General features: G+C 40.9%; 1 protein-coding gene across 6 annotated transcripts in view; it reads right to left on the minus strand.

Annotated features, from left to right (window-relative positions):
- The window catches only part of DGKD (diacylglycerol kinase delta), an 81,978-nt gene that overhangs the window by 39,966 nt on the left and 24,730 nt on the right, over positions 1-17,282 (minus strand). Inside the window, exon 1 of one of the 6 annotated variants that reach the window (XM_033150001.1) lies at positions 16,799-17,081. The exons of 4 other annotated variants lie outside the window; for them this stretch is intronic. Coding sequence is in view for 1 of the 2 variants with exons in the window: in XM_033150000.1 (XP_033005891.1) it covers positions 5,366-5,395 (30 nt within the window). In the remaining variant the exon portion in view is untranslated. Of the gene's footprint in view, positions 1-5,365; positions 5,682-16,798; positions 17,082-17,282 lie in introns of those variants that run through there. One more of the 6 variants, XM_033150000.1, reaches the window with a different exon arrangement.

Here is a 17,282-nt window from a genome sequence, read left to right on the forward strand (position 1 = left end):
AATAATATGGTACTCCTAACTCCCTGAGATACTAACAGAAGAGAAGGATAGCAAAGAGTGACTGTTTTATTCTGACTTAAAGGTTTCTGAAGACATGAGACTACTTCAACAGATGCAGGAGAAGGTAGAGAACCAAGCTTTGCAATTGATCAATAAAAGGGAAATAAAACCTAGGGTCTTTCCAGGTGACCAAAATAAGAAATCCTGTGCCAGAGACCACATCTTCCAAAACACTTTAAAAATGTGTATTGCAGTGTTCTTTACCACACACAGACCATGATTCTCTGTGCTTTGATGCTATGTGGTTTACGGAAATTATGAGTACTGAAGGAGTCTATTCAAGTCCTCCAGATGTCCTAACTTTGAAACATTATTAAAGTTCTTAACTTTAGCACAGATTTCCCCAACCTTGGTTCCCCAGATGTTGTTGGATCACAGCTCCTATAAACCTTGATTACCAACTCTGCTGGCTAAGGATGATGGGAGTTGTAGTCCAGAAATACCTGGGGAATCAAGGTTGGGAAAAGCTACTCTGGGGTAGTTGAGCGACTGAAGAACTTGCAGTAGGCACATTATTCTCCTGCTGTTTCTTAATCTAAGACAGGGGTGTCCAACCAGTAGATTGCGATCTACCGGTAGATCCCCAGCTGATCCTTGTAGATCGCAGGATCCTTATTGTGTACAAAAAGTTGCGGGGGGGGGGAGGCTTTAAAACTCTGTGCAATCCTCCTCCCAAAAAAGGCTTTTTAAAACAAGGCTCTGATTAGATTAGAGATTGTGCAAAATGTCCAGACTCCTAACTGCAAACAAATCCTTCAAAAATGACAAGTTCTAAACAGCAGTTTTATATACACTGAAAGCTGAAGCTTTCTAGCTCTTGGGTATGATTGCTGCTGTACCAAATGCCTAAATTTATATGTCTGAGATGCTATGCAATTAAAAGTCCCTGCTGTTATGTGGGACAAATTGTCCAACGTGGCCTAAGGAAGCATGGCTAGTTGGAGAATTAGTTGGAGAGGATGCTTTTTGTCTAATATGTACTCACAACATTCCCAGCTGTTCTGTGTCTTTTGTCCCATTCCTCCCCCAAGTGCCCAACTTTCCCAGCCATTCCGAAGACAATTGGAGGCTTGTAATTAGCTGAAGTAGAGGTGCCTATTACACTTTCAGCTAAAACATATTTAAACTTAACAAACAATGAAAGAGGGGAAATTGTAACTGTGTAGACCTAACTAAAAACAGCGAAATTAACAGTGTAACCGAATTATCAGGAACACTAAAACAATACAATTAATTAACACCAACTATTATTGATAATATGGGAGGCTTCATATGACAGGGAAACCATATACAAAAATACATTTAAAAAAAGAAAAAAAGGTATTGAGGATATGGTATTAAGTCTGCATGCAAAGTAAGTGATCTACTACTAAGCTATTCTTCCTCCAGTGAGATATAAAAAAGGTAAAGGACCCCTGACAGTTAAGTCCAGTCGCGAACGACTCTGGGGTTGTGGCGCTCATCTCGCTTTACTGGCCAAGGGAGCTGACGTTTGTCCACAGACAGTTTTTCCGGGTCATGTGGCCAGCATGACTAAGCCGCTTCTGGCGAACCAGAGCAGCAACTGTAACAGTCCTCATATTAGCTGACTTGAGTTTAGTTTTATAAAGCACATTAGGTACAAAACCTAAAAGAACCTAAACAGAATCGTGTGACCTAGTGGCTGGAGGAGTATGCATTGTACCCCTCAAACCAGAAGAAAGCAGACTTCTGATTTGAGGACTTTTTCCTTTATTTTTGCCACATGAACCAGGATCCACGAAATGCCAGTCAAAGTTACCTGATCACAATGCAGCAAACCAAATCCACATCTCTGTTAATACAGATTAGGAAAGCCACACAAAACTTGGTCATAGGCAAACAAGTAAGACTATCATTTCATAGGTGCAGATCACCAACACTGAGAGATAAATGTTAAATCAAAGCCAAGAACTTAATCCATGGCAGCAGCTGCCCCTCCCACCATCCCCCCACCAGCAGCATTTTAAGTCAGCACTCTTATTTATAACTTAACAAAATAAAAACTGTTTATAATATCATGCAAAATGTTTAGTACTGTGGACATGTTTCTTTTTAAAAATTTGTTGGGTTTGCATGGAATCCTCAGCATCTACGATAGGGCATTATGGGTTTAGCAGCAGCATCTTAGCCAAGTATGTTGAATGAAACCATGGCTACAAAAGGCAGACTAACACTTTTCAGAAACTGAATTAAAGCAGGTAGGTAGCCGTATTGGTCTGCCATAGTCAAAACAAAATAAAAAATACAAAAATTCCTTCCAGTAGCACCTTAGAAACCAACTAAGTTTCAGTGTATCTGAAGAAGTGTGCATGCACACGGAAGCTCATACCAAGAACAAACTTAGTTGGTCTCTAAGGTGCTACTGGAAGGAATTTTTGTATTTTTTATTTTATTTTGAATTAAAGCAGCTACTGTTTCTTTTAGAGCTGTTAATGAGGTAAAGATAAGATAAATAATTTGAAGGAGTAGGGTAATAAATGCAGAGGAAAGGAGAATACCTCTACGAACATAAGCAAACAATTCCCATGCAAAGGGTTACTAGTGCATATTGTGTGCCTGCTGAAGTAACATTACATTGAAAACTGAAGACACTGAAAACTGGATAGAATGAAGACAAGGGGAAATGGAAATATGCTAAACCACAGCCTGGAGAAGAGCAACTCTGGCCACAAAATGCCATCCACATAAGTACATCAGACCTGCACAATCAGAAAGCAGGATAATGCATACAGAACATATAGAAATATAGAATTGTAGAGTTTGAAGGGGCCACGGGGATCATCTAGTCCAGGGGTCCTCAAACATTTTAAACAGGGGGCCAGTACACTGTCCCTCAGACACTGTTGGTGGCCGGACTATAGTTTGAAAAAAAATGAACGAAATACAGAGCTACAAAAACAACATAACAGCAATAATGACTAATAGTGATGATGCACATTGAATACGGGGGAACCCGTTTTAAAACCTGGTCATGGCTTCTAAGAGGAGTGTGTGGTTCAAATGTTCCTTAAAGGCATTGCACATGGAGCTGAGATACATTTAAGGATGAACAACATGCACAGGTGGCCCAGACCAAAGCCCTTTAAAGTCTCACCTGTCCAAAAATCCTTAAAGAGAATTTACATCCTCAGTTTGAGGGTCCAGGGACCCAGCACTTGCAAGCGGAACAAACAAAAGGGGAGAAATCCCCCACTCAGGTTGGACATTGTGTGAAAAACAGCTTTTTAAAAAATAGTAATTCTGGGAAGCGAGGGAAGCGGGCTGGGTGGGTAGAAGCGTATATTGATGACGGGGAATGGGAGAATGAAAAACAAAATGTGGCACTCAAAACCAAATGACTGTTGAGGGAATAGCTGAGTAAGAAACTGCCTTTGCGCAAGAAAGACGAAGGAAAGGAAACCGGGGAAAGAAAGGGAAGCGAGAGGAATGGCTTTTCGGTTGAAACTGCCAGGAAGCAAAGAAGGGAGGGCTGGAAGTGCCAAGTGAAGAAAAGAGCATGGAGTGAGAGAAAACCTCGGGGTTCAGTCCACAACAGCCTCGCTGCTCCTGGGACTCCTCCGTACCTCGTCAAGCTAGAGCAGCCTCTCTCCCGGCCAACGAGCCCTCGCCTTCCCGGCCCTCTGGACCTGCATGTTCCCTGGCACCGCCCACCATGTTCCTGTGCCACTAAAGTTTTGGGCCAAGACCCATTAGACAGCAGCGGGTTCTGTAATTGCCGGGTTGGCCAGGTTCATGATCCTGGCAGGCCGGATCTGGCCCACGTACCATATTTTGAGGACCCCTGATTTAATCCAACCCCCTGCAATGCAGGAATCTTTTGCCCAGTGTGGGGCTCAAACCCACAATCCTGAAATTAAGAGTCTCATGCTGTACTGACTGATCTATATGATGGCTATAGGCCAAATCAGGCCAATGCATATCATCACAGAATTCAGCACAAAAAACAAATTTTACGAAATATTTTCCTGCTTTACAGATATGGAACTCTATGGCTGAGATTACTCTCAACGTCAGCGTGTGAATCTATGATAGAAAACTCAAACATAAACATAAGTGCCCTTTATCACTATTCCCACCCCCATTTTCAGCAGACATCACAGACACAGGAAACATAGAGACACAAACATTCTGCAAAATAAACACAACCCAAAACTATCAAAAAGGCATCAAAATAATCAATCCTACTATAATATAAATTATCATAATTTCCAAGTACAATTAAAATTCTAACCCTGTCCTAGTGAGTGCAGTAAAATTGGGGGGATGACACACTGTCACCTCTCCCACTCACGAGCCACTGCTGCAGCAGTGCGTGAGCAACACACATGCACACACAACACACTGGTGAAGAGAGCTTACTCACTGTTTTCTTTGCCAAGCTGCCGCAGTTCTCTTCATTACTAAGATGTCCAGAAATAGCTCACTCTCCACTCACCGCTCACCCTGGCATCACCAATCACAGATAAGGCAGACAAGCCCACAACTCCAACCATAGACAAGTCAGCTTGCATAAAACTACTACTGACCTGCCCAGCTATTGCCACCACCACTGCCACTAAGCTCAACACAATATGTATGTGGGCTCTTTATGCGCCCATATATGAATTAAATATTATTATTATTAATATTCGTATTTCACTTTTCCAACCACAATATTGATCTCAAAGTGGCTCACAATAAGGCCAATTGCATATGTTGCAATTATCTGACTCTTACTGTGCCTTTGTAAGGGTCAGAACTCAAATGAGATCAGGTTTAGGATAGACCACTAAGCATGATATGAGAGCTGCATTTAAGGAAGGGTCAGCAGTCTACCACAACCCATCCTACAGTAAACCAGTAGACTACCTTGCCCCTGCCTTAGGCAAAGTCCTGTCTCTCTAGATGGTGCCCACAATGAACTACCGGTAATCTTCATAAATGTATGCACTAACAATTTGATTTTCTCACTTCTCCTGGCTAGCTCTTATCTCTCAGTACTAAGACATAGCATCCTGCTCTTGGCAAAACTATTCTCATGTTAAAATAAATAGGTTATATAAGCTGGATAACAACTAGTGAAAATAAGGAATAACTAATTTTACTTAAGAGAAGACTAGGTATTCTTCACCAATGAGCAACTGCAAGCATGAAAATTCATGAAAGCAGCTGTTTTTATTCCAAAACATTAAGTAAATCCCCATGCTTCAATCTCTCTGGTATTTGCTACCTTTTCCTTCACTCATTTTCACTATGCTGTTTATATTAATTTCCTCACTTGATTTATATCAAAAGGAACCCTTACCCATTGTTGTCTCCAGGTCTTTCCCAACATTTTTCAGCTGCCCTGAAAACTCTCAAAATGAAGCAGTGACTTTGGCAAAGCATGTAGTGAAATGTCCTTTTATCAGAATAGATGTCACATTGACCACAACAGACAGAAAAATAACTTAATGATACACTGGCTGTGTTTTAGATTAGCTTGAAATACACAGACACATACCAAGAGATAGAGGTGGTCTCAGTGCATCTGCTAAATATAGCTATCCTGATGCAGCATTCTTCTGCAAGCAGCCAACACTGGAGTGTGATAGGGACTGATAACTATAGCTGTTTCCTCTTTACTCACATCCTGCTTGAAAACAGCCCTACGAACAATTTGTCAACCTTGAGTTCCCCAAGAGACTGTCAAGTATTTATAAACAGCAAGAAGTGTAAAGGAAGCTGCTTATTTTTGTAAAAATAATAATAATAAAGCAGTACATAGATCCCATTAATACTTATAGGGCTGAGGAGTTTGTTACTACAAGGTCAAACACACACACACACACACACACACACACATATATGAGAGACAAAGCACTTTAATATCATTTGGGAAAATTTGCTGCTTCACTTACCATCGTGCAAAAGTTATGCTTTCAATTTGAATGCACCCCACTACATTTAACCTTGATGTCTGTTCATAGCTGGTCTAGACTGACAGAATCCCATAAAACTGTGTAATGTTGTCTTTCTGTATTAGCTACTGTTCCTAGCAATGCAAAGCAATTGCAAGCACTGTTGTCACAGACAGAACTTTTATTCACAGGTGACATAAAAATCACATAGCTACTGGCGGATTTAAAAAGATGATACAAATACATTTAAACTGAATTTCTGTTTTCACAAGGCATGCTAACAGTGAATGAGACATGCAAAAGTAGCATGTGTGAAATTAGTATTCAGTTCAAAATTTCACTCATTTGGGACTTTATGTTCCAAGAAATATCAAACAATTGTAGCACTTGGATTCTTTCCCCCACTCCTGTTCACTTTATAGGCCACCCCAATGTTATAGTATAGGGTGTGGTTTTTGGGAAAGAAATGGGGAGATTTCCCCTCTGTGCTACCATGGTACAAACCCTGATCCAGTACCTGTAGCTTGAGAACTGTACAAACATAATGGGGAAGAAAAAAGGGGAGCCTAGCTGTGTCTGTTGAAAAGACAAATATGTCTGTTTTCCTGTTTTCTAAATGCAGCTGCTTCCCTGGTTCTACGCAAGTAAATGGTGTGCTAACAACTGACCATACCAATTCACAAGCAGATTCTGGATTAGTAGTGTGTTTTACTAGAAAAGATGAAATAAAAGCAGAATTTAAAATATAGGAGAATGAAAATGGCAGAGCATTTCTCAGTGGAACTGGATAGCCTCATTCAGGTTAAGTGCACATGCCCTTCTTTGTCTCCCACCTAAGGTGGAGGCCTTGCTTATGTCAAGGGTCTTTTCAGTACCTGCCCATATTGTGTGACACCTTGCCCCATGAAGCATGGATGCCCCCCACCCCCTGCTCTGCCTGTCCGCTTCTGGCTAAGATTTTTATTCTGGCAAGCTAGCTTGCTAAGGTCATTTGCAATCTCTGCTGTTGTCACTTTGAAATTTTGTGCATTTTATTGTTGCATTTTTTTTTATTGCATTTTGATTTTAAATTGTTGTAAGCTGCTATGAAAATAAAATAAAAGTAGAGGAAAGGTATTATTGGGAGGGCTCCAGACCAGGGCATGTGGTCATTCTACTTGTGGGCAAGAGGTTCCAAGCTGCCTCCTCTAAGAAGCAGCACCCCACACCTCCTAAAAAACCTTCACAAAATTTGGGAGGAGTGACATCTCATAAAGGATGTTATTGGTAGGCATCTGTGCCTGCACTGAGAGCAGAAATGTTTCTGCTTGTAATAAGATCTCTCCTTATGTTACTCATCATTATTTATGTGATAAGTGCTAGCTAACAGGTGCCCACAACAGCTTTTACACACATTTATTTCAGCACTGCTGACCACACACTGCTGCGAAGTAGTTTCCTTTTTTCTTCAAGGCACTGCTTGAAATGCTGCATAAACTTGCAAAACTGGTTTGACTGAAAATATGGCGGGACAAAGGGGAAATAAATGTTTGAACAGTAAGTAATGAGGGCTGCACAATGCTACCTTCAGGTCTCTAAAAAGTTATCATCTGCACACTGGCAGGAAAAACAAAGGCAGTTTTCTTAAGACATTCTAGGAACAGTGAAGTAACTTTATGGTTGCTTCCCTTGCTAATATTTATATGTCAGTCATGTCCACAGATGAAGTTTATATTCCATCTTGCTGTCTCTGTCTCTTTATCTTTTCTGAGGTTACCGTGGAACAGCTGACACGAGACTGCTTTCTCTGGGAAAAAAGTAATCTCCCAGCCCAGGGTCAAATTCCTTTCTCCATCTGGAAGTTTATTCCGAACAAGTCAGAATTTCAACAAATCCAACAACAGATTCGTATTTGAAAAAGTGCAAGGAAAAGTGAGAAGTTAGCAAAGCAAAAGAAGAAAAGATAAAAGCAACTGCACTGTTCCCTATCCATGGAAACTAAAATTTCATTTTCAAGTCCCCAAACTGTATTTTGCAACTCAGTCTGAGTAACACAAACCAATCAGGGTTTTTTTTTTTTTTTAAATGGACTTAGATGTGACATATTCATCATCACACTTCATAAGCATCCCTCCTGCATTCTCCTTTTAATCTCAGCCCTGACCATGAGGGGGCCACCAGACCTGTGATCATAATTTGAGGTCCTTCTTCATGTGCAACACAAGAACGGGCCCTTTCTGCAGTGGCTCCCTACTTGTGGAATAATCTCCCCAAGGAGGCTCACCTGGCGCCTTTGTTACATAACTTTAGGCGCTAGGTGAAAACATTCCTCTTCTCCCAAGTGCTTGGCTAATTAAACTATCAATGGCCTTTTAAACTGTGGGGGGTATTGTTTTTGTTTGTTACTATGGGTTTTTTGTGTTTTTATATTGTAAACTGCCCTGTGATGTTTTGGTGAAGGATGGTATAGAAATTTAATACATAATAATAACCCATTGCTTCCAGCATTCATGGCCAGCATTACAGATCACTGACATTTGTTTTGTACTTCCTAGGACAATGATTCCAAACCACTAGGCCACAATATCTTAACAGATGAAGTCCTCTGGTACTGGTTATAGAAGGTTGCCTGCTGTGTAAATCAGGCATAATCAAGTGCTAGCAACTGTTGTTGAGCTGTTGAAAACACTTTCACTGTCAGCACAGAGAAGCCGAAGCTCAAACATCACTATTGAAAACTTGGTTCAGAACAAGAGGTGTTATGATATCTTAGATGTATCTTTAACTGGTTTACTGGGCATCCTTCTTATGGGTAGCAGGTTTATTTGAACGAAAAATGTGGCAGACACGGATAACTCCTAAAATAATAACTCAGGACTTCATATTTGGGTTCGTGGTCCAATGGAGTACAGTGGTACCTCAGGTTAAGAACTTAATTTGTTCTGGAGGTCCGTTCTTAACCTAAAACTGTTCTTAACCTGAGGTACCACTTTAGCTAATGGTGCCTCTCGCTGCCACTGCACTGCTGGCGTGCGATTTCTGTTCTCATCTTGAGGTAAAGTTCTTAACCCGAGGTACTATTTCCAGGTTAGCAGAGTCTGTAACCTGAAGCGTCTGTAACCCAAGATACCACTGTATAAATGAATAGGTGAGAATACAAAACAGACAATAGATAGCTGAAATGTGGAAAATGAATATGGTATGTAACTTCAACCAAACTTTTGCAACAAAAACCACTGGGGCACTACATTTACCTCATTTGGACATAACTGTAAATAATCGTTTAGAGCGATGGTGGTGGTCTCTCTTCATTTACTCCATCCTGTATGGCCACAAGAAGATCAATAAGCATTTGCTTCCATTTTCAACTGCTCAATTTTATGTCCAAACTGAGAACTGCAGTTAGTACTTATTACTGTTTATCTGAACAAGCCAGGATCATAAACCAGTTTGAGGCTGGTTTGTTCAGACAAACCTTAATTAAACTAACAAAAATATGTTCTTTTTCAGAAATATTAATAAAATGGGGTTAGTTGAAACCAGGAAGGAAATGCTTCTGATCTCATTTCCCTGCTTTGCTCAATCTTGTATTCTATGTAAAACATTTTTTTTGGGGGGGGGGGGAAGAAATCCATTGCCATCATTGTAGTATTTCTGTCTCAAAATTCTAGTTGTTGCCTAATGAAAGAACTTCAAATTTTTATCACATTCACCTGCTTATATAAAGCAAACAATTGGGACCAAATGTTTTGAAAAATGGAAGTACCCGGTACATTAAAGCAGATTATGTTGAACATAGGTTACCAACCAGCCAGCCATGAACAAAGGCAAAGATTGGGTGTTAAATTATCTACCAGTAAAACAACTTTCCTTTCCAAGAGAACAAAATCTTTCTACAAACAATCTCAATCTCCTTCTCCTTTTCCTTCCCATTTCTTTACTCAGTGATGAATAACCATGATCCATCTCTTCTTCAGTTTGACTGTTCCTGAAATGTGTCAGAATGGATGATTCTGAGTTGCAAGTTGGATATGCATTCTTAGTAAACTGTGCAGAAACACCCTTTCAACAGTAAATAATTCCATAAACTACTATCGTCGGAGATCTAAAATAATCCACAGCGCAATTCTTTGGTAAATACTGATTAAATATTTCAACCTTAACTCATGAAACTAGAATATGTTTACCAAAGGTCTGCCTCTTAAGTTACACCTTCAACAGAAACACTGAGCTATTGAGACTTACTATGCAAATGATAAAACAATACCTAGAAATACTCAAATTTACCAGGATCTAAGCCGCCTGCACTGAAAACAGTGTAAGATGAAGTCATCTATTTCTAGCCCTATTATTTATAGATAACAAAAATCTTTTGCATATCTTGCTACTGAAGTTATTAATGCTAACATCAAGGATTACCAAACTGGAAATCAAATCCACACCCCAAGGCAATTTTCTGTGGTTCCCAGTGGCTCTACTCTTTTTGAATTAAAGCCACTTTTCAGGTGGTAAGCAACTTTGCTGTTGCATCCATCTTTCAAATTTGAACGTACCAAGTTTGTAATATGTAAATACACGCGTACACAATGCTATGCCTGACCACAGAGCCTCCAATGGCATCAAATTTATTATGAAACTTGGTCATTTTTTATGACCCCTCCCCACACTACAGAGGACAGAATGTGCTCCCATCCAAGAATCTATAACCTGTCCAGTCCTGTTCTATATAACATTACTGTACCATATTGTCAAAACTACCTTACATCTTCTCTCTTTCTCCAGGAGAGACTATAATACATATTTTCTGGGGATAAAACACTTGAATGTTATTTTCACAGGAGTTTTATTTTTAAATGGAGAATTATTCTATGGACTTAAAAAGGAACAGGAAAATGTAAAAATGCCTCTGGCCTCTGAGCAGCAAGGGGCCACTTACTATATCTAGACTCCCAGAATTAGGTCGATTCACCGGCCAGCTCCACCCCCTTCCTTGTCCCCCTTCCCCAGTTCCCCAATAATGTTTCTGGAGTAGTAAATCAGAACTGCTTAAAGCAAGTAAAAGATTTTTGCTTGTTTAACTAATTTAAGGTATGCAATGTCTATTTAAGATTGCATAGAAGTATGAATGTTTCATGGTGGCAGAGCTGATACTTGAGTCAAATAATACTTCCATAGCCATAGGCACAGCCTGGCAAACAAAGCTAAGCAGGAGAAAATTCCACGAACTTTGTGCCAAACAAGCTGACCAAAACCAGCCCCAAAAACAGTTGTGCTGAAGCCTGTCAACAGTATGATCCCTACTCACCATTCTCCTTCACAACAGCCAAGGTTAAAATTCACTGGGTGGCCTTGCATAACCTACTAACCTACCTCACATAGTAACCAGTAAGGTACCCTAAGCTACATTATAAGGGAAACTAGAATGTTATTATGAGTTCCTTGGAAGAATGGGATACAAATGTAACAATAAAAGAAAGAAAAAACATAATATGTATAACCAAGCATAAATAACGAGTGTACTAATTTGTACAGAAATGTGCTCTGTTTGCAAGCTTGAAAACAAATTATCCAGATTTGCCAGAAACAATGGAACAAATCAGAACTTAATGCTCAGTGCTGCTATTTAACATAAAGAAAGAAACCTTCAGTATTTGATTTCTCTTCAAACAAAGCAGAACATATCCATTTCATCAGAGAAGTACCAAAGACCAAGGTCTAATTCAAACGTCAATATACAATATTGCCTACCTCATCCTTACCCAGTTAAATTACATTCAAGATAAGATAAACAGTGAAAACAAAAATGCCTAAGTCCAAGAATGAAGCAATATATAACTTATTCAAGAGAGGGAGAAAGTAACAAATTTTATTGCTGTAAACAGGGGGGCAAGGGGGGCAGGCCACCCCGGGTTCCATAATGGAGGGGGTGACAAATTATCAAGGAACAATTTTTTTTGATTTTTTTTTAATGCCTGCTCCGAAGGTCTTATCTTACTATACTAGGGATTATATAGCTATATATGAAATTTCATGCATATCAGTTAATATCTTGACCCTCCTCCACCAAAATAGCTGTTCACTTGGCTGTTATCCTATGTCATGAAGGCTGAAATTTCAGTTCAGAGAACACTTACTGTTCCCAACCCTAACCCTGTGGAAAGCCATCTAATTAGACTTTAATTTTGAGATGTTTTTAGGAGGTAATTTAATCATTGTTAGCCACCCTGAGCCTGACTTTGGCCGGGGAGGATGGGATATAAATAAAAGTTTTATTATTATTACTTGTTATTATTCCTTTGTAAGAAAATATGAAATAATGTAAAACCATTTTTGCAGGGGGGGAATCAATGGGGGGGGGGGTTTGACAAGAAATTTTCTGCACCGGGTACCACCTGACCTTCCCATGTCGGGGGGAGGGGACAAAAAAATTTTTGCCCCTGGGTACCAATTTACCTTGCTACGCCCCTGGCTACAGCCCCTTACGCGGAACTAAAACTATGGCTACTTAACAACAAATGTGCAAAACAAAAGTAGATCCTCACCAAATAAGTGTTTGAACATAGCGAAGATTCTGAAATTGACAGACGCAATGCCTACCCCAATGTAGGAATAAATTAACACAAAAGTAGTCAAACAGTCAGACACCAAGGAAACAGCCTAAGTGTCACCTCATTGCTTATTTTTAGCATTTGTGAGTCATTTTGAAAAATATTTTCAACTTGACATGCAAAAAGATAAACCAGTAACATTATATGATTAAAATACTGAAAACCAAGCATTATATAACAAGGAAGGAAGGAAGGAAGGAAGGAAGGAAGGAAGGACCAATTTAAATAGCAAACAGCAATCCAATCAAGAGTGTATATTAACATGCACTAAAACCCAGATCATTAGGGCTCAGTTAAAAGCCACATTAAACAGAAAATCTAGTGTCTAAATTAAAAGAAAAGAAGGTACCTCACAGATCTGTTCAGGAAATGGTAGGGAACCTTTGGCCCTCCAGATCCTGCTGCACAGCAACTCCCATAATCCCTTGCCACTGCAGTTCAGCAATACTGGGGTGGGGTTGGGTGTCAAAGCCTACCCCACTGTGATTTATAAGGTGTCATCACTGAAAACAACCTCTCCATAGTAGCCACCAGATCAAGTGATATATACCACTGATCCCTACTTCTTAGCAGGTATATTTTAAGATTTTATTTTCTCCATATAGGTACCAGTATAGATTTTGGTTCGGCCTGTTTCCAAAATTTGTTTCTCTCAGATTTCTCCCTATACTGCCCAGGGACTGTGCATTTTCAAGATTATTAAGTAAGTAACTTACCAAATCAAGGACTATGGATTGGCCCCTTAACAGATTTTGCAGAGGATGAGGTAGGAAACTCAAGCTCAGGGGGTAGTGCTTCCATGGTGTGTGGGTGTGTGGGTGTTTCCTTCTTTTCCTACAGAATATGGAAGTCAGCTAAATGCTGTTGAGATTGACTGGCTCTGTAGGCCGGAGTGGTAATTCTGCAGGAAGCAGAAATGCACACCCCTCCCTGTTGGCAAACAAACAGGTAATGGAATGTGGATTATTCTTTGGTGGTGTACAGGATGTGGGCAGACTGAAGGATTTCAATTGAATGGCAACAGCTACGGTAGAATAAAGAATTTAGTATTCTGGCAGACTTGCCACTTATATTAAAATAGGGTAAATTGCATACTATGGAAGTGGGTGGGTTCCCATGTGTTTGGTAATAATGGAGGATGCGGGTGGCGCTGTGGTCTAAACCATAGAGCCTAGGGCTTGCCGATCAGAAGGTCAGTGGTTTGAATCCCTGCGACAGGGTGAGCTCCCGTTGCTTAGTCCCTGCTCCTGCCAACCTAGCAGTTTGAAAGCACATCAAAGTGCAAGTAGATAAATAGGTACCGCTCTGGCGGGAAGGTAAATGGCGTTTCCGTGCGCTGCTCTGGTTCGCCAGAAGCGGCTTAGTCATGCTGGCCACATGACCCAAAAGCTGTACACCGGCTTCCTCAGCCAATAAAGCGAGATGAGCGCTGCAACCCCAGAGTCGTCCGCGACTGGACTTAACAGTCAGGGGTCCTTTAACTTTACCTATTATTCTATCACTTGTTACAACTCTTATCATCTCCCCCACTTGATGAATGTTGGGGTTGCTTTCACTGCTGTAGGGAGATTTGGGCATACTGAGGCAAGCAAATTCTGGTCCAGATTTATACTTGAGTGCCATTGGTGACTGGTAAGGGGTGAACCACCTTATAGAGAGTGAATGGCTAAGCAAGACCTTTCTTCCTCCAAACAAAATAGGAAATTCTTTCCAGTAGCACCTTAGAGACCAACTGAGTTTGTTCTTGGTATGAGCTTTCGTGTGCATGCACACGAAAGCTCATACCAAGAACAAACTCAGTTGGTCTCTAAGGTGCTACTGGAAAGAATTTCCTATTTTGTTTCGACTATGGCAGACCAACACGGCTACCCACCTGTAACTTTCTTCCTCCATGTATCTTTTGAGGACTAGATGTGTTCCCATATATCCTGCCACAGCACTTTACAGCTGGAGTCACAAACTGGTAGACCTGCTCCTTTCCGACAACACAACAGTCTACCCCAGGGGTCAGCAACCTTTTTCATCCATGGGCCGGTCCAGTGTCCCTTAGACCATGTGGTGGGCTGGACTATATTTTGAAAAAAATATATAATGAACGAATTCCTATGCCCCACAAATAACCCAGAGATGCATTTTAAATAAAAGCACACATTCTACTCATGTAAAAACACCAGGCAGGCACCACAAATAACCCAGAGGTGCATTTTAAATAAAAGAACACATTCCACTCATGTAAAAACAAGCCGATTCCCGGCCCATCTGTGGGCCGGATTGAGAAGGCGATTGGGCCGCATCCGGCCTACGGGCCTTAGGTTGCCTACCCTGGTCTACCCCATTCACAGCCTGTTTCACACCATGCCATTCCCTATTCCCATGCATACCTCAGTGCCTGGCTCTGTCTTAAAGGGTCCAGCCCCACCCACATTCAGTTGGCATTTATGCTTAGAAGTTGTGGGCTAGTATATCAGTGATATTCTAAGATGCCATGAGCCCACTTTGATCTCCAGGATAACCAAGCCCCCTGAAATGCAATTTCATTACCTTTCTGCACATACACCAATCTTTTCCTACAGCAAATGGTTAAAAGCCCTGAGTATACTCTCATATGGTAAAAGGTAAATGACCCCTGGACAGTTACCGTAAGTCCAGTCAAAGGCAACGATGGGGTGAGGCGCTCATCTTGATTTCAAGCTGAGGGAGCCAGTGTTTGTCCACAGACAGCTTTCCAGATCATGTGCCAGCATGACTAAACCGCCTCCGGTGTGACGGAGCACCATAATGGAAGCCAGAGAGCACAGAAACGCTGTTTACCTTCCTGCCACAGCAGTACCTATTTATCTACTTGCATTGGTGTACTTTCGAACTGCTAGGTTGGCAGAAGCTGGGACAGAGCAACAGGAGCTCACCCCATTGCACGGATTCGAACAGTCGATCTTCCGATCCGCAAGCCCAAGAGGCTCAGTAGTTTAGACCACAGTGCCACCCGCAAGTAGATAAATAGGTACCACTGTGGCGGGAAGGAAAACGGCATTTCCATGCGCTCTGGCACTTGTCATTGTGTTCCGTCGAACCAGAAGCAGTTTGGTCATGCTGGCCACATGACCTGGAAAGCTGTCTGTGGACAAACGCCGGCTCCCTCAGCCTGAAGTTGAGTTGAGTGCCACACCCCATAGTTGCCTTTGACTGGACTTACACGTCCAGGGGTCCTTTACCTTTTTTACCTTACTCTCATAGGGAGAGACTGAGGTGAGACACGACAGTTTTTAAAGTCCCAGTGAGAGTAGCAAGGCACATAGCACACCCTATATTTAAAGCAGATAAATCTTTAAAACTAAGTCAGGCTTATAGTAAACAAACAGTAACAAATATATCTGTATGCCTTCAGGTTTATTTTTTAAAAGGTAACATATTTAACATTTTTGAACAAATAAGCAACCACTGATCTTGACTTTTCTGCCACTAATGCATTATTAACACAATGCTACAGGATCAGGTACTTCCAGAAAACTCAGGCTGCAGTCCTATACATACTTTCCAGGAAGTAAGGCCCATTGTTTACTTGGGACTTACGGTCAAGTAAACATGCATAGGATGAGTGAAGTACAGAGCACTCACCCACTAGCCTCTTGGGGGAGGGAAACGGGGGACAGGACACAGCATGTCAAAGTACAGCTTCAGTTTCAAGTAAGAAAGCAAATATTTACTTGCAAGGCAGATATACCCACTTCTAGGACCACCAAGACTGTGGCAGACATTTTGTTTACTAGATTAAAGATAATGGGAAGTCTGCAAGACGAAAGCAAGGGAGAGCAATTCCAGAGCAGGACCAACTCTAATGAGAAAATTCTAATGAGAGAAAACAACAGCCACATGTTTTTACTTACACTTCTTTCCACAAATGAGGAAGCTCCCCAAGAGTCTGCTATTTTATAGACACTTTCATACAGCTCTAAATCTATAAAAACAACTCTTCTACTTTATCTCATCTGTATGAGAGAAGAAACAAATAACACTGCATAACCACAGTGTTACATTATGAGAGACCCCAAAACCCCAAATCTACAACTTTCCTGTGCTGGAAAATATGACAACATTTCTAATTTTATCTTGGGCAGCAAGGTCTGTTCCTGTGTACTTTCACCCCATAAAAACATTTACTTATGCAACTGTACAGAAGAGTGAAATGTGTCTCTATTATTAACTTCACTACAAATAAACAGAAAAGAGTCAGAAAGAGCCTGATCAACTTACTCTAAAGTATCTGAATTTCTGACGGTTTCTAATAATAAAGAGCAGATGCAGTCTTCAGCAGCGTCTGGTGCAGTACTTTCAGTCCACTTCTCTTGTCTTGTTTGTTACCATTTCACACACAGTATTTTTCTAATCCACATGTCTGACCTCATCTATATCTCTTCTTCACAATGAGCAAGTTCCTCAGAATTTGATGCAGGTATTAATAGGATTATTCCTGCATTCAGCCAAATTTGAGGAATTCTGTGCCATTCTCCACAAGCTGATTAGCTGTCTGGTTAAGGAGGAGCAGGGACAGATTTGCTCCTACTGGCAGCAAACTCAGGAGACAGGCACTGACTGTGAAAACATGCTGTTTCCGGTCTGCGGTAGAGCTAAGAGGTACTTCCTAACTCAAGAGGGTGTATGGAAGTCTCCAGGAGTCTAAACTCCACCTCTTCACCAACTCAGTATTTAGAGAATAGGTCTAAGGTAAGAATTATGA

The sequence above is a fragment of the Lacerta agilis genome, chromosome 5 (assembly GCF_009819535.1).
Source record: "Lacerta agilis isolate rLacAgi1 chromosome 5, rLacAgi1.pri, whole genome shotgun sequence".
Classification (NCBI taxonomy): Eukaryota; Metazoa; Chordata; class Lepidosauria; order Squamata; family Lacertidae; genus Lacerta; species Lacerta agilis.